We start from the raw sequence: 24436 nt of genomic DNA on the forward strand, positions 1-24436 counted from the left end.
CGTCCGGGTCAGTCGGTGTTAGTGAGGGGAAGTGCGCGCGGGGCGGCCGTTGCGTGCTCGCGGCTCGGCGGACGGCGGCGGCGTCGGCATCGCCATCATGTCGCGGGGGTCTATTGAGATCCCTCTCCGGGACACCGATGAGGCGAGTCGGGGGCTGGAAGGCGGCGGCGCGGCCTGGTCCCGGGGTGGGGGAAGGAAGGGGTGCGCTGTTCGATGCGTGCCGGGGCGCGGGCATTTGTCGCTTCCTCTGGTAATTTTGTCCCGGGCTCCAGGGGCAGTGTCGCTCCCTTCCCTGCGCGGAGTTGCTGGGGTCACAGGTGTATCGCTTTGCGGGAAGAAACCCAGAGCTGCCTTCGCGGGTGCCCCTCGGTGAACGGTGTCAGCCCTCTGCTAGCCGTAACCTCCCTGCCCTTGCCCAGCGGCTTGCTGGTGAAGGAGAGCCGCTGGGAGCAGTCAGGCAGTCTTGTCCGGGGTCCTTCCGGACCACACGTCTGTGAAGAAGGGGCAGCCTCTTCTCCCACTATGTATGCTTCAAGCACATGCAAGTTTCAGGAGCGGAGACCCTGCTGGGAACAGGATCTGATCTTTAGTTCGTGCTTGTGGACGGTGGCTTTGTCCAGCTAAACTCTCTCCTTAGTTCGTTAGACGCTGCTTTTTCTGACTGCGCTGATTTGTAAACAGCATGCGTGTTCCTAAATCAGCATACAGACACAGGTTGGGCAGTGGGGTCCACTCTGTGAGGGTATTTCAATGTGGGTTTAGAAATTTATTTAACTTTTTCTTTATTTAAGGTAGACTGTCAGAAGGCAAGCTTAAAAAGATTTAAGAGAAGTATTTGGAAACTTACAGGGTATTGTAAAGTTTGAAGTTAAATCATTCTACAGCAGATATTAAATTAATACCGTAGCTAAATAAGGCATTGAAACATACTGCTTGTAGGTTGAAAAATGTTTTTTGTGAACATAAATCGATACTCTAGCAAATTTCCATACGACTACCATTGAGTTTTGAAGTCTCACGAATGTACTTAGCTCTCTGTAGGTTACATGTTGGAGGGCTTTTTTTACTGTGACAGAAGTTTCTGTCTGAAGTGTCAGCATGAATAGTTGATCTTGGTACTGCTGTTCAAGTTCTGGCTAGGACTGCTTGAATCCCAAAGTTCTGAATTGATCACTAAAAAGTGCTATAAAATACTTTTTTTTTTTTTTTTACTGCTCTTTTTTACTTCTGTATTTATTTGCTATGTTGGTAGTATCTATTTCTCATTAATTGCTATTTTAGTTTGTAGATGAGGGTTGCCCAAATTCAAAAACATCGTTATCCATCAAACAGAATGTACTGTGCAAGACAAACTCAAACTAAAATTAACAATAGTAGCAGAAATATTTTTGCTGGTACTCTCAAGTTTTGCATAGTCAAAACTATAAGCCCTTATAAACTGGATTGCTCGAATCCAGTCTTCAGAGAAAGAGTCCCTGCAGTGGTAGTCAGGGTACAAGCATGGGTACATCAACTGCACCTCTTCCTTGCTGTAAAATTAAATTGTAATGTAGATGGCTAATATTAAAGGCAGCATGACTGAGTAGCAAGTGAACTAACAGGTAGTTAAATTGTGTTCCCAAACATCCCACCTTGGGACTATCTGTTCCTTTTTATTCATTTTCCACATCAGAGGAGTAGATCAACATGGGAAAATAGTAATTGCAAAATAATATTTGTGTGTTGAAAAGTCGTTGATGTCTTTTGCTCATGATGACGATGGTTGTTAATATTCAGAAATTTAGTCTGTTCTTTATGATGTTTGCTACTTCAATAATCTCTTAATTTTCTTGGGCATAAAGATGACTTTACAAAATTTCAGGGCTCTGAGATAAGTCGTAGGTATTGATTCTCTGACACCTGGTTACTTGGAAGATTTTGACTGTATCCTAGATCTTTGTATTATCTGTGGGAGAAGTTTTAGAAATTCTGCAGTGTGCAGTCAAGTTGGTTATTAGCTGAACTGTAAAAATTCTAAGCCTGAAGTCTATAGTGAAAGAAGTTGATTTAGCATCTCTGCTTATTTTCCCCGACTAATATCCAAAACACTGGGCTGTCTTTCCTCTGATATTTGTGAGAGACTATCACTTTTGTCTTGTACAGAATACAATACATTATCACTTCTTTCTTTGCCTGTAACCTTGTTTAAACACAAACAACTATTTACATTTTGTGCTCTGAAATGTCCAGCTTGCTTTGAGCTCAGTGATAACATTGTTAATGCTTTGTGAAAAGAAAATCTGTATTGTTTGGTTCTAGGTTATTGAGCTTGACTTCGATCAGTTACCTGAGGGTGATGAAGTTATAAGTATACTGAAACAGGAACACACTCAACTGCACATATGGATTGCCTTAGCGGTTAGTAGATATACAAATTGGGTATTTGAATATTACATTCAGATAATCAAATAATGATTTCCACTTCCTTACTTTTATGACCAGGGATAACTGCATTCTGAACAGGAACTTAATGGGGTTTTTCAGTCACTGATTCTAGGCCAGATATTTCTGATTCGACATATGCATATTAAGATTTTAATTTAATCTTTTTTCATGAAACCATGCTGCTTGAGGCCTGCTTTCTAAATTGTTTTGGGTTTGTTTGGTTTTTTTTCTCCTCAATCCATAGTTTTCCTTGTTTGTGCCTTTGATTATGCACTTCATATAAAAGGAGGGGGCAGTATCTGTACTGTGGAAAGCATGGTGAAATGTGCAAAAAGTCAAAGAAGTTCAGAGGAAAAACAGTTGATTCTTCACTTATAAATAGTTGTAAGACTTGTGTTTTAATGTAAAAATACTAAGTTGGGATGATAACAGAAAAATATTTGGTGCTATCGGAATGGCTTTGTCTGATTATCCCTACATTTATGTCTGATTTATCCCTACATCCTGGAAAAAGAATGTGTGTGACACCTAAAGCATCAACTTGATATGTTATGTACTTGCTGGGGTAGTTAAAACTGTATATTTTATAGCTGGAATACTACAAACAAGGAAAAACAGAAGATTTTGTGAAGCTGTTGGAAGCTGCACGCATAGATGGTAACTTGGACTATAGAGACCATGAAAAAGATCAGATGACATGTCTGGATACTCTGGCAGCATACTATGTACAGCAGGCTCGAAAGGAGAAGAACAAAGATAACAAGAAGGAGCTCATTACGCAAGCTACTTTGTTGTATACTATGGCTGACAAAATTATCATGTATGATCAGGTAAAACCAAAATCTGTTAAAAAACCCATGTTTGTAAATTATTCAGAGATTGTAAAGAAAACAAGTATTGATTCACTAAAGGGAAGATAGAAACTGCTCAGGCTTTAAAGTCTGTTAGTGTAGTACATGTAAGCAAAACTTGTAAGTATCTGAAATGTGTGCAGTGCCACCAGGAATAATTATCTCTAGCTTGGGACATCTGATAGAAGTATGTCAGTTAATTTTTGAGGCTTGGGAAGGAAGGATTGGTTGTTACTCTTTTGCTTGATAATATGTAAACTTTAGAAGTGGATGATAAAGACCCTTTTTGTTTTATTTTTCTTCCTGATGTAAGAGAAATAAATTAATCGTAGAAAGCATTATAGCATAGCTGTTAATCTTTGTGTAGTCTAATCTTCATATTTTACAAAGATAAATCTATTGGGTTTTTTGTGTTTTTTTTTTTTTTTTTTTCCTTATCTAGAATCACTTGTTGGGAAGAGCCTGCTTTTGTCTGCTTGAAGGTGATAAGATGGACCAAGCTGATGCACAATTCCACTTTGTGCTCAACCAGTCTCCAAATAATATTCCTGCCCTTCTTGGTATGAGTTTATGGGTATTTGTGTAAAAACCTGGTCTCTCCAGTTGAGTTTTGGAATGAATTATGTGCTTAAGAAGAGGTTGCATATGTGAGTAGAGAGAAAGAATGTGATAAAGAAGTGTGCACTTTTGACCAGAAACACGTGACAGAGATTACTTTAAACTTGGGAAGTATACATAGGTGGAAGAGCTAGGAAAAAGTATAATGCTAGCTAACATCTTCTGAGACCTGTGGGCATACATCCAGTCCAACTACTTATATGTCCCTAATGATGCCAGTGAAGCTGTATACTTTGTCAAAGGTGAAGATACCAGTAGTGAGGGGTCAGCGGGCTGTAACTATTACAACTAATACTGAACAAGTATTTTAACTTGTTCGCTAATTAATCTAGTCTTAGTAAGTGTCTTTCCTCTGGACCAGGAAAGAATTAAGTTTCTGCAGAAAACCATGAAAATGTAAATTTAATGTGTTCCCATGTTTGACTTTTTCACTTGACATCATCAAAGATAATAAAAGTTGTAGTTGTCTGAATTTTCAGTTAGTTTTTAACTGTAACTTTTGAAAATCGGCACAGCACAAGTTTACCAAATAATACTTATGAGCTGATTTGTAACTGCTTTGTTTATGTTTCTGATTTATTCGTAACTGGTATGTTCTAACAGGTAAAGCATGCATTTCTTTCAACAAGAAAGATTATAGAGGAGCCCTTGCCTACTACAAGAAAGCATTGCGTACCAATCCAGGTTGCCCAGGTAAGACAGAAAGTATTTGCTAGTGGAAGTATTTGCTGTGCTTGCAAACTAATTCACGTCTTCCTAATTCAAATACCTACGGGCCTTTTTGTGATCTATATCTGTCAAAAAACCCCAGCCCTCATTATAGAGGAGTTCAGCTGTTTGATGACTTGAAGTGTTCCGTAACTGAAGAAAATTGTGTTTAAGAAAATACTTTTCATTTTTTTCTGATTATTACCTTTTAAAGAGCTATTAGAAAATGAGAATTTTCATGTAAGAGAAGTTAAAATCGTATGGGGAGGGGTGGAACTGTTCAAGACTGTTGCAGAACATATCTATGAGCTCTTGGAATAAGGGTTAAGAAAATTATGTGTTAACATGAATAATGAAACAAGACATGAAAAGTAAGATTCTACCTATAGTGCATGATGTGAGTTTTCCTGGTGTTGTATGATTTTAAGCTATCAGTACCAGCTGTAAATGTGCATGTAATTTAGAGGTATTAGTTCAGGGTATTTGCATTAGGATCATAAATACTCTAAAGTCTCTTGAGAGATGTAGTATACATTGCCATAACCTATCTGAAAAATAATTTATTACAAAGTTGATGTGTATTCTGTCGTCTGGTTTAGCATAAGACTCATTGCTGCAAAAGTGGATTTAGAAATGCAAGCCTTACTTTTAAACAAACATCTTTCATTCACTCCCCTTTTTCACGCAGACACAGATTTGAAATTGCTGTATATAAATGTCTCTGTATTCTTAGTTCACAGGCAGTCTGAAAGGGTGATATGATGTGAATTCTCTCTATTAGTTCATCTGTACATGATCACGGAAGTTAGAGGACGATAAGCAGCATTTTGTTGGCAGTGAATCAGTTGATCATTTGAGGAGAAATGTCTAGCTAACTTGTTTATTCATCTGTGTTTTCTGAGGGCCTACTAGTCTCAGGTGAACTTACCCTGCCTAAGAAATTTCCAGCCGTTTCATCTGGCAATTTTTTTAATGCCTTTCTCTATCATTTTTTTAATACATTTCCATAAAAGCAATTTTTTATTTGTTTAGTATCGGTGTCTTTTGGAGATATAGACCAATGTTCTGGGGTGTATGAAGAAATGAAGTCTTACTAATCTGTTAAAGTTAGTTTTCCTGCCAAGTGTGGGAGGCTGCCTTTAAAAACAGCAAATCGTTAGATTGCTTCACAGGTTTTAAAGAAGTATTAAAAATTCTGCTTTCACTTTAGTTGATGTCCAGAATGTAACAAAGTCATAAAGTTGAAATTTTGTGATTCTGAATGGTGTCATCTTGTTCTCTAGCTGAGGTTCGATTGGGTATGGGCCACTGCTTTGTGAAACTGAACAAGTTGGAAAAAGCTCGTTTAGCATTCAGCAGGGCTCTGGAGTTAAATTCAAAATGCGTAGGGGCTTTGGTTGGACTGGCTGTTCTGGAACTCAATAATAAAGAGGTGAGTCTCACTTAACAAGAATCCATACTCAGTTTACTTTCTTCTTATCTGAAAAAGCAGACTTTTTATCCTTTGAAAGTAGTCCAGTTTTTAAAAGGAGTAATAACTTTTGTGGTTAAATTGTTTTAAGTCTGTGTCACTATTGAATGATGTTATAGATATGTACTTGTGATGGGAGCAACACATTCTGAGTAACTTCCTTCTATTGCTAAAAATCAACACTGTTGCTTATAGGGGTGTTAAGTACAGAAAACCAGTGCTAGCTATTTTAATTAAAATAATACAAATCCATGGTGAGATGTGTGAATGCATGCCCAATCACTTAAAAAAAACCATAGTGCGGATTTCAAAATCTTACTTTAATGAGCAGTAGTTATAGTATGTATAATAGCCAGCCTTCCTTAGTCATTTGTGACTCTGTGAAGGTTAACTAAATCATTTTGTACTCAGGATGCTCTGAAAGTCCTCGAATACTTGGGAGACCTCACTTGCAATGGCAGCTCTATTCCAGAGCATCAGGAATTTTTTTTTGAAAGAGCATCATGCTAACAGGAAGGTCAAGGTAAAAGACGTAGTCCCTGGAGCTTAGTCCTGGACTTTAAGGAGCATAAGCTTTCAAACAAGTGTAAAAGTTGTATTCAGGCTACCTTGGCATGCATGCCAAGTGGTAAACCAAAGATTAGACAAGAACAAATTTTAACTAGGCTGATGAAACTACGATAAAGCGGTGATCCTACCTCACTAGATGTTGTATCACTTGGAAAATATGTATGCTCATATAGCTTAATTGGGATCATAAGATCTGAGATGGTTAATCCATGCGAAGGAAGTTATCAGTGGAGGATGGGACCTTTAAGTGTTTAAAAAAAAAAAAAATGTTACATAATCGTATGTTGCTGAAATTTAGTGTTACACTATCTGTAGAACATGTAGCTCCCTAGAAAGATCTTTTGTTAGCATACAATGTCTGAAAATTACTTAGTTTACTATGTCATGGGAAAAAGAATAACTGTTAGGACTTCCATGAAGAATTCTGAAAAATGTGAGCGTGAGAGTTTTCTTTCCTAAAGCTACAGAGACAACCAAAAATGTTCTAAAGTCAAATTTTATTAAATAGTTCCATGGGTGAGAAACTAATGAAACCTGGTATCTTTCTTTTTTTTCTGAAGGTGTTTTGACTAAAGTCAAGGGATGAGCCCGCTCATCTTAAGCTTCAAAAAGCTGTGATAAAAAGCTGACGCATTCAAATACGTTTTTTGTTCTTTGTAAGAAATGTATCATCTGTGCTTTACTTCAAACTGTTTTCACAACTTGCACTGCAAAGTTAGTATAACATCAAAGAGTTGACATGGGGGAGGGAGAGCACTTTCTCTGGGGAAAAGATTCTCTCAGAGTTGCAAACTACTAATTGACATCTTTTCTGTGCTTAGATATTTCTAATGTTTCTCTCTCCTAGAAGATGTAATGATGTCAAATCAGGGTTGAGAGTACACTGTGTTCTTATTGAGGTTTGTCTTATCTCTAGTTTTCTTTAATGAAAGTGCTTAGGAGCTCTGAGACCTCTAGCCATCTATTGGCTATGGTTGAAATTGGATATGAGACTCAAATTATTGGAGAACCCAGACATATACATAGTGTGCTTATAAAAAAAACCTCTTTGTCTTTGAAAATTAAACCAAGAAGGATTCAATATCTCCTAATCAAGGTATATTGTTATGCTAGGTTTGGAAAGATAATGCCTCTTCAAACTGAAATTAATGTTTTTTAGCTGCCTATTGGACTTTATCTTATGTCTCAACTTATAAAACCTAATCTGTTCAATAAGATAGCTTTCTGCTGCTAATTATTGCAAAGTAAAGCACAAATGTTACATGATTACTAGATACCATTTTTGGTGTTTCTGTTCAGAAGTAAATACAGATTTAAGTTGATGTGCTTGTGATAGGGATCTCAGGGATGTCCCAAATAAATAGCAATTATTTTATCAGTTATGGATTTGAACTTGTAGGTAAGTCAAATTTGTACCCATGGAAAACTTTCTTTAAGCTGTAAAGAAAAGAGTAAGTTGATATAATGATATCCCTATGTAAACACAGCAAACTTTTACCATTTCTTTAATTAGAACTAAAGTTCTGGTAGCTCTTAATTCAACATTGGAAGTTCCTGTTTAGAATTTGAACAGGAGAATGTTTTCATTTTGCTGTTGAATGAATTGTGTAAAATGTTGAAACCTAAACCAAACAGGAACTGGGGACATTGAACAGTAGAAGGAAGGCTATCGGGGTGTGAGTGTGAAATGTCAAAGGACACCAAGACTAAGTTGTTTTCTTTTTTTTCCTAGAAAGTCCTGATCTGCTTTTTTCCATCCCTGTTTGGTGGCTTCATTTCCCATTTTCCATCTGTATGCTGCAGGGAGATAAGCTAGTAGCTGAATTTACTCTTTTCTGTGAGCCCAGCAAGGTTTTGTCAGAGTTCCTGCAGCACCCTAGACTGAAGAATAGTTTTGAAGATGTTAATAAGATACAGCTATTGAGATGCTGCTGATACCTGTCAATGTTTCATTTAGGCTGATTCCATCAAGAATGGTGTTCAGCTCCTCTCTAGGGCTTATACAATTGATCCCAGTAATCCAATGGTGTTGAATCACTTGGCTAATCACTTCTTCTTCAAGAAGGTAAGAGGTCTGTGGAACTTTACAGTTAAATACTTGATAACCTCTGAACAGCAAGGATTCCAGTGTTAGATTCAATCTCATTTCATCAGGCTAAGTGGTGCCTAATATGGAACTGTTAATCTAGATGGACAAGTGTAAAGTTTTTGACTTAAATTTTGTATAAACCTTTCTCAAGAAAGCCAAGAGAAGGTACACTGATTTCTTAAGTCAATGTCACCTTTGTGTCCTGAAGGTTGTTGTTTTGCTGTTGGTTTTTCTGCACCACCACCACCACCCCCCCCCCACTAGAGAAAAGAACAGTAGCCACTAAAACTATATCTGTTGTTATTAATTTAGTTGGTGCTGTGGCTAAAGCTTTTCTCTATTTTCCAGCTGTCCTTGTTTAAATAATAAATCACTTGACCATAAATAATGTGAAGGCTTTCAAATTTCCTTTAACTTCTTTTTTTTCAGGACTATGGTAAAGTACAACACTTGGCTCTTCATGCTTTCCATAATACAGAAGTTGAAGCAATGCAGGCAGAGAGTTGTTATCAGCTGGCTAGGTCTTTTCATGTACAGGTGAGGCAGTTTTTTAAAGCCCTCTTTGAGATTACACTTAAAAAATCTGTGTTATAAATGTTCATACAAAGCTTATTTATGTAAACACTACCTGTTCTGTATTTGCTTCTTTTTAATTAGGAAGATTATGATCAAGCTTTCCAGTATTATTACCAGGCCACTCAGTTTGCCTCATCTTCTTTTGTACTTCCATTTTTTGGATTGGGTCAAATGTACATTTATCGAGGGGACAAAGAGAATGCATCACAGTGCTTTGAAAAAGTTTTGAAAGCCTATCCTAATAATTATGAGACTATGAAAATCCTTGGATCTCTTTATGCGGCTTCAGAAGACCAAGAGAAACGGGATATTGCAAAGGTGAGTTTTGCTTCTGCCAGCATCATACTTTTACATACAAGAGTATAACTTGAAAATCAGACTCGAAATCAGACTGTGCCTTAAGTTGCACAAAACTCAGGGTTACTTGGCTGTAGGTATAGAATATTTAATATTGGCTGTCATGAGGGATCCTCCTAACTGTGGAGAGTCACAGTGTGATGGGTTGACCCTAGCTGGATGCCAGGTGCCCACCAAAGCTGCTCTGTCACTCCCCCTCCTCAGCTGGACGGGGGAGAGAAAATACAACAAAAGGTTCATGGATTGAGGTAAGGACAGGGAGAGATCACTCAACCAATTACTGTCACAGGCAAAATAGACCTGACTTAGGGAAAATTAACTTAATTTATTGCCAATCAACCAGAGTAGGGTAATGAGAAATAAAACCAAATCTTAAAACACCTTCCCCCCACCCCTCCCTTCTTAGGCTCAACTTCACTCCCGAATTCTCTACCTCCTCCCCTCCAGTGTGGTGTAGGGGGATGGGGAATGGGGGTTACAATCAGTTCATCACGTGTCGTCTCTGCCGCTTCATCCTCTTCAGGGGCAGGACTCCTCACACTTTTCCCCTGCTCTAGCGTGGGATCCCCCCCATGGGAGACAGTCCTCCACAAGCTTCTACAATGTGGGTCCTTCCCACGGGCTGTAGTTCTTGACGAACTGCTCCAGCGTTGGTCCCCCGTGGGGTCACAGGTCCTGCCAGGAGCACAGTGCTCTAGCATGGGTACCCCGCGGGGTCACAAGTCCTGCCAGAAAAACGCTCTGTGGGCTCCTCTCTCCACGGATCCACAGGTCCTGCCAGGAGCCTGCTCCAGCACGGGCTTCCTACGGGGTCACAGCCTCCTTCAGGCATCCCCCTGGCCTGGCATGGGGTCCTTCATGCGCTGCAGGTAGATATCTGCTCCACCGTGGACCTCCATGGGCTGCAAGGGGACAGCCTGCCTCACTGTGGTCTTCCCCGTGGGCTGCAGGGGAATCTCTGCTCCGGCACCTGGAGCACCTCCTCCCCCTCCTTCTTCACTGACCTTGGGATCTGCAGGGTTGTTTCTTGTACATGTTCTCACTCCTCTCTCCATTTCTGTGCCGCCGCAACTTTTTTTTTTTCCCCTTCTTAAATATGTTATCACATAGGCGCTACCACTGTCGCTGATTGGCTCAGCCTTGGCCAGTGGCGGGTCCATCTTGGAGCCAGCTGGCATTGACTCTGTCGGACATAGTGAAGGCTTCTAGCAGCTTCTCCCAGAAGCCACTGCTGTAACCCCCCTGCTACCAAAACCTTGCCACACAAACCCAATACACATAGCTTCTGGACAGAACTGAGACTCCTACGGGGTTCTGACTAAAGCAAGTCCAGGAATTTAGAGGATCCTAGCCTCACATTTGTATTTGGTACTATGAAAAGGACAGAATTCTTCCAATATATGTTAAAAGTCTCTGAAGATGGTAAGTTAGCTAGTGATTTCCAGAAGACACTTGTCTTAGCCTATCTGGAAGGAACCCTTAAATGAAAGGGGTTTTAAATCTAATGTTGGGTAAGTAAATGCAAAAACTGTTAGACATCACTTTTCTAGCTTCTCATGTTGGTGTAATAGTTTCTGCTTCTCTAGGACTTTAAGCAGGTGTTACGTTCTACAGAAAAATACAATTATGAAGGAAGGAAACTAACGCCATTTTATGGTGACTAAATTGTGCAGATGTTTAGGATGTTTTGTTTTGCAGTACAGTATAGCTTTCTAGTGTTAAGGTTAATACCTTCACTCTTTGATTTTATTTATATATTTTTTAAACAGTGTGTGTCCACAATGAGGCATAATTATTTTCTGCTCTTTTTCAGGGGCATCTGAAGAAAGTCACAGAACAATATCCTGATGATGTAGAGGCATGGATTGAGCTAGCCCAAATTCTAGAACAGACTGATATACAGGTATTATTAATATACGCTTGGTGAATTATGTGTGTACTTTTCATAAGAGCATATAGAGCTCATTCTCTTACTTCTTTCATCCACTTTCTCTTTCTTTGTAAAGGGTGCACTGTCAGCCTACGGTACAGCCACACGCATTCTGCAAGAGAAAGTACAGGCCGATGTCCCACCAGAGATTTTGAATAACGTGGGTGCCCTGCACTTCAGGCTGGGAAACCTAGGAGAAGCGAAGGTATGTAATTACTCAAAGTTTGAATTGAGTTTCTTGATCACCCAGAAGTTTTCCTTTAAGAATATTCTGGAGTGCTTTATTCCTTTTTTCTTTTTATACTTTAGAAATATTTTTTGGCATCACTGGATCGTGCAAAAGCAGAAGCTGAACATGATGAGCATTATTACAATGCTATCTCTGTAACAACGTCCTATAACCTTGCCAGACTATATGAGGCGATGTGTGAATTTCATGAAGCGGAAAAGCTCTATAAAAACATTTTAAGAGAACATCCTAATTACGTTGATTGTAAGAAACATTTGGTATTTTAGTTCCACAGTCCTCCTTATAATACCAAAAATCTTCCCGTTTACAGTGTTTTCTGGTCTCCTTATATCTCTCTTCACTTCTTTTCATAGTAGTTTTGGGGCCTGCTTACCTACCTGCTATTTTCCCTACTCTTTTTTTTTTTTTTTTTTTTTTTTTAAGGCCTGCATCATCCTTATAGTCCAATCTCCAGCTTTAAGCCTTCTAATTATTGGTAAATCATACTGTACTAAAAAATCTAGCAAAATTAGCTTATGTAGACTTGCATGCCTTTGCTCCCTTGCTCTCCACTCCCACCAAAGCCTAAGCACCTCAGCACTTGGGTGCAATTAAGGCCATCCACTTGATATGCCCAGGCTCTGCAACTCTATGTGGGTGGAAATAGACACCCTTTGGGAGAATCACTTTATCTTGGGTCTTGGCCTTCCTCCAGGGAAGAAGGGCTGTTGAGGGTGTTAGCACAGCTTCTATGGCACATCCTGTTTTTTCTCCTCACTCTGCTCTTCCTCTTGCCCCTAAGTAGCTGACCTGTGATATTTGCTGCAAAGGCGAGGTGGTAGCCCTTGCTCAGCAAACTGCAGCACACAGCATGCCCCAGCCTAATCTATAGCCTTTTCCCTGCTTGTTTTCCATTGTCACCTGCTAACTGATACTTTTCCCAAAGCTTGCAGAGACGGGAGAGCTGTTTAAAGTGGAGGGAGAACTATGTAACTGATGTATCCTTCTTTCTTTGAGGTTTCTCAATTGTCTTTAACTTATGAAACCAATTAAAAACATTTACATTACTTTAACTGTTAGAAATCTGCAATTCTGTATCACCATTGTGGAGAGACATTCCTCTTCACATGGTGTGTCTCACTGTGAATAGACTATGAAAGGTGTCTTAATGTTTGCTGTCCTTAGCAGATCAAGAAAAAGATTGCTTTTGAAATTCATGCATGGCCAATATTTTCTTTGTTTGAGATGACTTTAACCTGTTTCCTGATTTTTTTTTTATTTTATTTTATTGTATTTTCTATTTTTATTCTTAGGCTACTTGCGCTTGGGAGCTATGGCTAGGGATAAAGGAAATTTTTATGAGGCTTCTGATTGGTTTAAAGAAGCACTTCAGATAAATCAGGTTTGTAACCCAAGTTAAAACACTTGAAATACCACCTTAACTTAAAATTTTATTTTCCTTTTGTTGCATTTTTATTTTCTTTGTTCAGATAAACTAGGTGAAGAAGAGAGAACTACTGTAATCTGCTCTCTGTGTGTTTTGTTTGTTGGGGTTTTTTTAATATGGAATTCTATTTAAGAAAAAACAGTATTTTATACTTGAAAAAGTAACCTTGCAAGGGAAAATGATGCTTTTGCAACTTACAGTGAATTTTCATTTAGGACCATCCAGATGCTTGGTCTCTGATTGGTAATCTTCATTTGGCTAAACAAGAGTGGGGTCCAGGACAGAAGAAATTTGAAAGAATATTGAAACAGCCTTCCACACAAAATGATACTTATTCCATGCTGGCTCTTGGCAACGTCTGGCTGCAGACTCTACATCAACCCACAAGAGACAGAGAAAAGGTAATGGGCGTCTGTCTGCCCTGTGTGTGTTTTATTTATTTAATTTTTGTATGCTCTTACTCAAAGCCTTTTCTTGATGCCTGTTTGGCATCTTGTAGTCCATAAAACTTATGGGTAGATCTTTTAATACCCCATTATAGAAATGAGTGATCAATTGGGATACTTCTTTCTGCAGGAGAAGCGTCATCAAGACCGTGCGTTAGCGATCTACAAGCAAGTCCTCAGAAATGATCCAAAGAATTTGTATGCTGCTAATGGCATAGGTGAATATTAGACTCTAATTTTCCTTGAGAGGTGATGATATTCTTATGTTTCATGCTTTAATATAGAATTGTTTTTGCGGGGCCTGAACGCTATGTAGTAGATCATAGGAAAGAATAGCTTTCATATGGCAGCTTTGTCACTTAGTTTTTAATGGGGAACTTTATTCAGGCAATACTTTGTTTTCTTTGGTAGGAGTGCATAGTACATCAACCTGGAAGCTTACACTGTGCATATTACTTTCCCCTTAGGAGCTGTCTTGGCGCATAAAGGATATTTCCGTGAAGCTCGTGATGTTTTTGCCCAAGTGAGAGAGGCAACAGCAGATATCAGTGATGTGTGGCTAAATTTGGCACATATCTACGTAGAACAGAAGCAGTACATCAGTGCTGTGCAGATGGTAACATCTCTAAATTGAACTACATAATATGTTGGGTTAGATGACTTCTGGATGTTTCTCTGCTGTCATAGCAACTGTGAAAGTTTCTGAATAATATTTTAACAAGCTATAGGTCTATTTCTAGCATGCTGTTGGCTGTCAAGTCTAGATTTAAAAACAAACTGCCAAATGTGGCTAAGGGGTAACAAAGCACCTACCAACTTGTACACTTGTTTTTTTGGTAGCAGAGTTAAAACATAATTTTGGTCTTGGAATTAATTTTTAGTCAGAGGGGTTTCAGTCATTGTAGTTGCTCTGTGATTTACATTCAGATGTTACTGAAGTAAGTAAATGCAATTTGCTGCTGAGATTTTTTTTAATAGCAACACTTCCTATTTTTGTTCTTGCAAATGATTTCATAAACAATAATCAGAGCTGTCTGACAAGCTGACTGTGCCATGATTTCTTTCACCACAGTTGACATTACAAGGTAACTCATGTTAGAAGAAACCTGTTGAGGTCATCTAGTTCAACCTGCTCAAGCAAGCTACCTTCCAAGTAACCTATTCTAACTAAACTGACTCAGTTGATCAAAAGCATACAAGTAAGCTAAAAACAAAGTGGATGTTGGACAGAAGCTCAGAACAAACATGTTTCATTAAGACTGAGTCCACAGTGAGGATCTAAAATACTTAGTTCAGAGCTATCCTGAAGCTTTTTGTGATGGTTATAAGGAAGAGATACTGGGCCTTTCTTACCTGATCAAGACCTCAGTAGTTGCTATCCTCCAGGGAACTACTGTTACAAAGCTTTGGTAACACGATCAGATTCATTCTGTTGTGTTTGAATGGGGTTTGTTGTCTTTTTAACACCTTACCTGTTTTTATTGACAAAAAGCCTAATGGAAATCTAATTTTAGCAATTGTTAAAGCAGTGAATTACAATGGGAAAATGTTTTCACCTTTTGATTTGTCAGAAAAATATTGTACTCATTTGCTAATATATTTTAAGTAAAGCTGTTAGTAGAAACGTGTTTATTTACTGAGGTGCTTTATTGTTCCCTGGGTTCTGCTATGCAGTCAGTACAAGCTGTAGTCTGAAATACGCAATATTGGACTCAAAGGGAGATGAACTGAATTTAATAGCCTAGCCTACTGCAGCCACAGCAATTATTCTAGTGAGTTCTCTACCATAAAGCATACAAATCTGAGAAAGACTTAAGCTAAATACAGAATCTTTTGACTAAAGGTGAGTGAAAACTGGGCACTCACAACACAGTGTGGTCCAAGAGTAGTGAGTTCAGGCATTACAGATCAGGGCAGTTTCTGTATTTGAGCTGGAAATAAAAATTATTTTGTATTTCTTACTATTTTGGAGGTTTAGAAAGGGTGAATGATTCTCTGAGAAAAGAGTATGTCAAACAAAAGGCGCTGGTTACTCCAAAGACTAAGTTTCATAACTGTTTGAAGCTTTAAATCTAGACACACAAAACCTACAGCAACAAGTCTTCTTTTACACTTTAGAACAGCTAGATATCCCTTGGTATGCCAAGTTATTCAGCTAGGTGAACAGAATAAATTTGACGTTACCTGAAAGGTGTGGATTTTTTTTTTTTTAAAACTAATTGCATCAGATATGTGGAATTACTACATTAAATACATTTCAACTTGTATAATATCTTGTATGAATAAAGAAAATAGATTCCCCCCCAGCTCTCCCCCATACTGCAGAGAATAATTGAGTGCTCCTAAAATGAGTCATGTTTGTTGGACTTTGTTACAATAGATGGTACTTGCAAAGTATTCTATTGTATTTTAAGACCTACAGAGCCTCCTGGACTGCTGCCAGTTTCCAGAAAAATCAGGTACTTGCTATGGAATAGCAGAAAGAATTTTCTGATCAGTGAAAAGGAAGCATCCATGTAGCATGACACACTTCTTTAAAAAAGAGAAGGCATATCAGCAGTAATGTTTTTTAGGAATAGAAACATTTGCTGGAGTTAGCTAGCCAAAATAACTAACCATTGTCACCTCTTAATTTGATTTTTTTTTTTTTTTTTTCCATTTCAGTATGAAAACTGCCTCAGAAAGTTCTATAAGCATCAAAATACTGAAGTATTGTTATATTTGGCCCGGGCACTCTTCAAATGTGGCAAATTACAGGAATGCAAACAAACTTTGTTAAAGGTATGAATATAAAACATCGTATATCACAGAATAAAATTACTGTAAGTTGATGCATGTTTGTGTCTCTTTAAATTCAGTAGTCTGAGATTGAAATAATAGTGCTTATTCTCTGTATGTCACTTCAGTATACCTCTGTATCACATAGCATACCTTAAAAACATGCTTATTATTTACAGGCCAGGCATGTAGCGCCAAGTGATACAGTCCTTATGTTTAATGTGGCTTTAGTGCTACAAAGACTAGCTACCTCTGTCCTGAAAGATGAAAAAAGCAATCTAAAGGAGGTGCTTAACGCTGTGAAAGAATTGGAGCTAGCCCACAGGTAAAGACGACTTATTTCTACTCATTATAATCTGTTTTGTTGTTACCTTACAGTAAATTTGCAGTATAGCTCACAAATCTGGTTAGAAGACCAATCGTATCCTATGAAGCACTGAATATAATTCTAGAGTTTCTACTAGGAAAACAAAGATTGGGCCTGACAAAACTACATATTCAGACTTTGCTCCAGAGCCAGTTTTGTTTGGCCAGGTGGCCAATAGTGTTTCTCAAAGGGTTTTGTATTACTATGACCAAGATGCACTTCTTCCTGGAAGAGCATAGTTGAAAAAAATGTTGAAATTTATTCTATGAATTTAATACTTTTTTGGATTATTTCTTTCAAAACAACTTAAAAGGCTTAAAAGCAAATCTATTTATATTATATAAGCATAGTTAATGACTGGTGGTCCTTGAAAACCAATTTCGCCCTACTGTTGGCAAGTAAAGCCTAAGTACCCTAATAGCTTAAGAACAGAAGCAGTTTCTTAAGTGCGTTTGAGATCTTTTAGTTCTCTCAAAAAAAAAAAAAAAAAAAAAAAAATCTGGGCAGAAAACAGTGTGATTAATCTCATCCAGTTGTCACCATCTTTGAACTGAAATCTTTCAACCATTTATTCTGCTCCTAGGTATTGCTGGTGTAGCTGGTGCTTGCTTTATGCATTCCTAGCTCTGCTGTTATGTTGAGGATGGATGTTGCCTTTCAGTAATTTTGTCAACTAAAGCAAGCCTTTCATACTAGCAAGCATTTCACAATTCTAGTGCTTTATGTAATGCAAACTAAACATTTGAACACAAATTCTAATTTACATTAACTAAAAATTCAGATATCTATCACACTTTAGAAAATATTTTCCATAATCTGAAACTTGAGCAAGGAATTACTTTCTTCGTATGCACAAGAATTTGAGTTCAGTCTAGCGCACTTCATTTAAAATGTTTCTGATGGAATATGGGAAGAAACTGTGGCAACCTTGAAAGTTAGAAAGTTGTTTTCCTTTAAATGAATTGGAGAAGCTGTTATCGAAACTCTGATCATCATAGCTTACCCATTTACTTGAAGGTTTGTTGTATTTGCAAAGGCCTGTCAACTAGGTTTAAAGAGGCTTTTCTGGAAGGATTTTTAAAAAATAAGTTTTCCTTCCTTTTCTTATGCTGGTTTCAGGCACTTAAGCTGTGTCAGATACGGAATAAATCTACTGGGGTCAGCAATGTACTTATTGCTAGGAGCCAGTAAATGAAATCTTAGAACTCTCTTTAGAATTTTCTGAGTTTTTGTTCCGCTCTAGAGTGGTTTTAGAAAGTTTTAAATTTGGAGAACTCTGAATGTACTTTTATGCTGTTGTATTAATAGGGGCTGCACACAGAGAAAATTGGTGAAGTTTCCTCATCTGCTGAGTTGTATAGGATTGTAATTCAGGAGCAAATGCTCTGTTTTAAGGCAAAATTATAATAAATATGTAAGTAATGCCATATTTGCTTAGTTTGGTTTGTTGTTTTTTCCTCCAGGTACTTCAGTTACTTGAGTAAAGTAGGTGATAAGATGAGGTTTGACTTGGCACTTGCTGCTACTGAAGCCAGGTAAAAAAACCCAAACAACCAAAACCACAAACAAATCCTTCATTCAGATACCAAGTGGAATATTTTTGTCTTGTTTTTTCATACTAAAACTGGATTCCAAAATTTCAACTGACAATGTCTTAGAACAGTAGAAATACAAGTGAAGGGTTACTCCCTGTTACTGTTTCTTTCTTTTCCTGTCCTTGCTTTCTGACATTTTTTTGTGTAGTCTAAAACTCTCAACATGTGGTGTCTGCCATTAGCTGGAGCCTGCAAAACTTCAGCTGTTTTAATGGTAAATTTTCCATCAGTGAGAGTGCAGTGACACTTATTTAAACATCTCTAGCTCTCACTGTTTTGACTTTAAACATAATCCAACAGGTTTTGCTTTCATGGAGATTTTTTGAGGTAGTTCATGGGTGAATAGCATGGGTCAGTTATGGAAATATGAAAAACTTCTGTTTTGCAGAGTCTAGTCTGCTTTAATTTTTGTTCAGGGTAATGAGCTTGTACACAAGCCTATTCAAATCGGTTTCCTTGTAAACTTATTTCTCAGGTTTTCACTCAGTATGCCCTGTGTTTCATTTATGGCATGTTCTTCTAAGATTTTTGTAGCCATATACAAGTAACATCCATTGGCCATCATGCACTGTACATCTTAAATGTATGGTTAAAGCACTTTGTACAGAGAAAATTTTAATATTAAAAGAAATGTCATTGTAACATTAGCTAAGAGGGTATTGAAAGCGCCTTGCTTTAGTTTTTCATGAGACTTGAACGCTTCATGCAACCTTAACTCTTACACAACTGGGTTTTTTAAGATAGAATTTGTACCTACCTTTCTGATTAGGTTTGCTAGTAGGTTGTGATTAAATATAAGTTCTTATTAACCATACTTCTGAAGCTGCCCAAATTAGTTGGGATGATTCTTTGTATGTTCATGTGGGGTTTTTTGTATATGAATTGGCTAAATTTTAAGTGTGAAGCAATATGTTCTGAAATTCTATACTGCAAGATAAATGAGCTTACTAGAAAGTGACTTAGTTTACTCAAAAATCTGTACTACTCTACTCTTCTATTGTGCTATTTCAAGTAGCTTTTTTTTCCTTCGTCGGTGATATGAACATAGTGTGATACATGCCCTTTATAAAACTGTTTGTTCTTGTAGTATGTGTCTGCCACCTTCCTTTACTTGAAAACATTGCATGTTACAGGCAATGCTCTGACTTACTGAGTCAAGCCCAGTATCATGTGGCTCGGGCACGCAAGCAGGATGAAGAAGAGAGGGAGCTGCGTGCAAAGCAAGAGCAAGAAAAGGAGCTGCTTCGCCAAAAACTACTTAAAGAACAGGTTTTATTCTGTTGCATTCTGTATACTATATTTTTTTAAAAGTATACTTTATTTTTAAAAAGTATACATATCAACAATATATATGCTCCTGTTGCTCTGTGGTGGTACCTGGTGTTACTAATAAAACATCTAGTAGCTATTTTTCTTAGTTATAGTAAGTGCTAGCAGAAAATGTTGTAGGTAACAGGTGATACTCCTTCTTTCTTCCATATAGCCTCAGAAATAGATTTTTTTTTTATTATTATTTTATTTTTGTAATGAAATCAAATTGGTGGCCCGGAAGGTCTGCCATCAAATTTCTGTACTGACAGGCTGGATGAGGAAGCACTTGGTGCAACAGTTCTTTTGGACTTTTGCCTACTCCAGCATAGGTTTGTAGAATATTTTTTTTTTCCTTTTTTTTTTTCCATGTGGACCTTCTGCTATGACATAGACTGTCAAAAGTCAATTTTCCTGTTTCTTGTCAGCAAATAATTTATATGCCTGTGATTATAATCACTGTGATGCTGCAAATACAATAGTAATGGTTAATTTTCTCTCTGTTTCAGGAAGAGAAGCGTCTAAGAGAAAAAGAAGAACAGAAGAAACTTCTGGAACAAAGAGCTCAATATGTGGAGAAAACCAAGAATATTCTGATGTTCACTGGTGAAGTAGAAGGATCAAAAGAAAAGAAACGTGGTGGTGGTGGAGGCAGGGTAGAACAGAATTTTTTTTTTTAATCTCCATTTCCCCTTTCGATACATGGTCTCTTGCAGTAGTACAGGTTTTTAATTTCAAGCTCCTAGGCTCCACTGAGTGAAATTGCACAGGTTTAATACCCAAATGTAAAAATTGGAAGATAATACTTAAAAGTTCCAAGCACGGTGGCATTGCCAAAATCTGTTCTATTCAAGCTGTGAAAATAACAGAAGAAGATTATTTTATTATGTGCAAATTTGGAATCACTTTCTAAATGATACCAATCTAGAGGTTATGGGAAGGTTGGCACAAGAAGGTCCGTGTTTTCATATCTTTGAAAACGTCTTCAGATAAAGTTTCTATTATGAATTGTTTTCTGGTAGGTTTTTAATTAGAAGGTGAATAATAGTCTATATTGTGGGGCTTTTATTTATTGCAGCGTTCCAAAAAAGGAGCAGGGGAGTTTGATGAGTTTGTCAATGATGACAGTGATGAAGATCTGCCCATGTCTAGAAAGAAAAAGAAGAGGAAGGGCAGTGGTAGTGAACAAGACGGGGAAGAAGAGGAGGGTGAGAGAAAGAAGAAGAAGAGGAGGAGGTAACTGATCCTTTAATGTTAGACTTCCCTGAGAAATAGTATGGCTCTTAAGTATATTCTTCTGCAGTCTTTCATAACGGTTTAAAAAATGAGCCGTTGTCAAGAGGTCACATGATTAATTTTTATTTACACATGCACATCATAAGACTTACACAGCCACTCTGCAAAAGAACTATGAGTCACACTTGATAAACTGGACATTTCTTGAGACTGCTATTTTTGCACGTGTTAAGGTTTTTTTGTTATGCTTTACATAATATAAAATATGTTTCTGTTTAAGACCCCAGAAGGCAGATGAGGGGAGTGATGATGAAGAGCATGAAAATGGTCCAAGACCTAAAAAAAGACGTCCACCCAAAGCAGAGAAAAAGAAGGCTGTAAGTTAAACCCCGAATAACTGCATCACTTTCTAAATACGCATTTGGAATTCAGCATTACCCTAGTCGAGATATTTATTAATGTTGAAAATTACAACAAAACTTCTTGTAGCAAACTGCCTTTGAGCTTATTTTTATCCTCCCCTGTTGCTATTGCTGCTTCAAGGATGAAAAGGATATTTCCCAAGCCATCTAGCATTAAGTGATAGCAAATGGAAATTTTTTTTAAAAGCTTGTCTGGTTTTCTGAATATGTTTCTACAGTTGGGCACTATGCTTTAACCAGCCACATGAACAAGCAACCCTTTTTTTTTTTTTTTTTTTTTTTCCCCCGCCACCCTGTACAGCCCAAACCAGAACGTCTGCCTCCTTCAATGAAAGGAAAGATCAAATCAAAAGCCATCATTTCATCAAGTGATGATTCCTCTGATGAGGATAAACTCAAAATTGCTGATGACGGGTAAGAACCTTAATTAACTTTGTATGTACTAAAGTTTCAAAGCATGCTTTCAAGAGAAACTGCAGTGTTAATAAGAATGAGATAATGCGAAGATAATGAGAAGCCTTCCATTGTACTCACAACATCACTTTCCAGTGCAAATTAATTCCACTCATTCTTCTCATTCTGATAAGACTAGCATTACTCAAATCCTGGTGTCTTATTTTATTTTTAAGCTAAGGATAGTATCTTTTAATACTCATTTTTGTTTTCTTTTCCCTACAGACATGCTAGGAATAGCAACAGTGATTCAGATGATGGGGAGCATCAGCACAGTAAACGCATTGTTTCTGATAGTGATTCTGATAACAGAAACAAATCTGGTAGCGAGGCAGGTAGTCCAAGGAGGTCCAGTGTCCACCCATCTGAGGAAGATTCTGACAGTGACAGGTCGGCTAGAAAAAGGAGGCGATCAGATTCGGAGCAGTCTGACAATGAGTCTGTACAGTCGGGGAGAAGTCGTTCTGGTGGTTCAGAAAACGAATCTCGCCCAGCTTCTCGCAGTGCTGATTCAGACAGAGATTCTGAGAGAGGATCTGACAACGAGGGTTCTGGCAGAGGATCTGGTAATGAATCTGAACCAGAAGGATCCAACGATGAGGGGTCTGAAGGTGGTTCAGATGACAGTGATTAGATCTAAATTACAGACCATCTTTTTAAAAAGTTCATGTAAATATGTTTCAGTTATAGGGAAAATCCAATTTTTATATTTGAAAACTGTGATTTAAAAAAAAAACCTTAATGTTTTAGTAAACTGTTGTGAGACCTTCCTGTGATTCTTTCTGTTAGCAACTAGTGGATGTTTCTCTAAGTTGGCTTATGGTGTATTCTTAAATTGAAACTGCTGTAGAGGAAGAACAGAATCCCTGTACTATAATCAGCGCACCAAGGATGGAATGCATGTAAAACCTATGGAACATAAAATCTCTGTTTAGGTGGTTCCAGTGTGGCTAAAACTGTGTGTTCTGTGCTTATACATGCATAGATGGATCTTAAAATCCTACCAAATGGAACAAAGAGCTGTGGATATTTATCTTTTTCCTCATTCTGAATAAAGGTCAGTAGGGAGGTTTTTCTTACTTTCTATTAAAGAATACATTTGCCATGATGCAGCTCCTTATGTTTCCAAGAGTTTGTTCTTTTGCTTCTGTTTTTGTGTTGAATCAGTTGAAAAGATGCAAATATTAAAGAAATTTTATAAAGTAGACATAGATGAAATATTTAAATTGGCAGGTAAAAAAAAGAAGTTTAGAGAACTCCGTATTACTTGAGAAAGGTAAAGTTGCCAGTGTCACAATAAACTGTTGCTGCTTATTTGCTTGGAGTGATTTATTTTACCCTGTAAAAGGTATAAGCAGAAAACCTGAAAATGTTAAATTTGACAAAGGAATCTGTTTTGAGAAAGTAGTTTTGACATTATTTTAGCTTAAGTACATGGATTTTGGAATTAAGTCCTTTCATATAATGTGTTCAGGAACAACAATGAAAAATTGCTGTGTTGTAGAGTAAAGTGAATCTGATTTCTCCCTGCAGTTCTAAAAAAAAAAAAAAAAAAAATCGGTATTTTGCAGCAGTCAAAACCAATTTTTTTTCCTAACTCTTCATTGGACATCAAGTTCTATGATGAGCATTTGCTAAGAGAAAATTATGTAGATCTGGATAGTGTATTACTACTGTGTTTAATAGACTGTATAGCCTAAATTATGTTGCTTTGTTTTTAGAAGGTCTGAATCGTCACTACTGATAATTCACTTCAAGTACTAACAGAAAGTTAAGTTTCCCATGCTGCTATTTCTGGTTTGCTGTTCTCATTGTGTATGGTTGGTTTTTTTCATGTGTTTATGGGCTGTTGGTAACCATAGCAGACAAAGCAGAATGTAGAACAGTTGAGATCTCTTTTTGTGCCTCAGTTTGGTATCAAGTTTCTATATGTGGTCTTACCTAAAACTTACATGCTTGGTAACATTCAGAGTAGAAGAACAGCTATCATGTTTATTGGATTAGAGCAAAACTGAATCTTAACTCAGTCTTCTTGTTGATACAGTCACTTAGGTGGAAGATTTGCCACAGTCCAAGACTGGAAGCTAGATAGCTTTGAAAACATGCGCTTGAAGAAAATTTGTGGCCCTTGTGGGAAATGATTCTCTTGTCAAGAGAATCATGACCCAGGTGCTCACCTCTCAGAATCACAAGGAAGCAGTGCATAGATGAGGTATGTGCCCTTGATGTCACACTGCTTCGCTTATGAAGCTATGAAGAAGTGTGAGACAAGTGCAACTAAGGAAAACTAATACATGCAAGGTGAAACAAATGGAGCACTGACAGAAATGGCAAGTATGAGAGTAACCAGCTTTTAGCAATAGGAAGGAAAAAGAAAATGTACAGCACTTACTGTGGGATCTTAGAAACTTTCTTCTGCCTCAAATACATCTCTACTATCATAGCCTTCTCTATCATGTTATTAATTGTATCTTAGTAATGAAAGGTCTGAAGGTCTTGGGTTTGTGCTGTATGTAGCAAAATAAATTTTCTGTAGGTAAAAGCTCTAGATGAAGTGCTGA

At 37.7% G+C, this 24436-nt stretch overlaps 1 protein-coding gene across 1 annotated transcript; it reads left to right on the forward strand.

The window, feature by feature from the left end:
• The first annotated feature begins 1 nt into the window (after position 1).
• Positions 2–22983, forward strand: CTR9 (CTR9 homolog, Paf1/RNA polymerase II complex component). Its single transcript, XM_052811377.1, has 25 exons — positions 2–142; positions 2299–2397; positions 3015–3254; positions 3718–3835; positions 4497–4586; positions 5885–6033; positions 8600–8707; positions 9161–9268; positions 9389–9625; positions 11478–11567; positions 11671–11799; positions 11904–12087; positions 13137–13225; positions 13486–13671; positions 13847–13934; positions 14184–14332; positions 16381–16497; positions 16674–16819; positions 18325–18396; positions 19590–19725; positions 20274–20420; positions 20843–21000; positions 21281–21377; positions 21724–21836; positions 22101–22983. Exons 1-25 carry the CDS (start codon positions 98–100, stop codon positions 22507–22509), a joined length of 3504 nt encoding a protein of 1167 aa, XP_052667337.1. The 5' UTR covers positions 2–97; the 3' UTR covers positions 22510–22983.
• Positions 22984–24436: the final 1453 nt, after the last annotated feature.

The sequence above is a fragment of the Harpia harpyja genome, chromosome 16, assembly GCF_026419915.1.
Source record: "Harpia harpyja isolate bHarHar1 chromosome 16, bHarHar1 primary haplotype, whole genome shotgun sequence".
In the NCBI taxonomy this organism is placed as follows: domain Eukaryota; kingdom Metazoa; phylum Chordata; class Aves; order Accipitriformes; family Accipitridae; genus Harpia; species Harpia harpyja.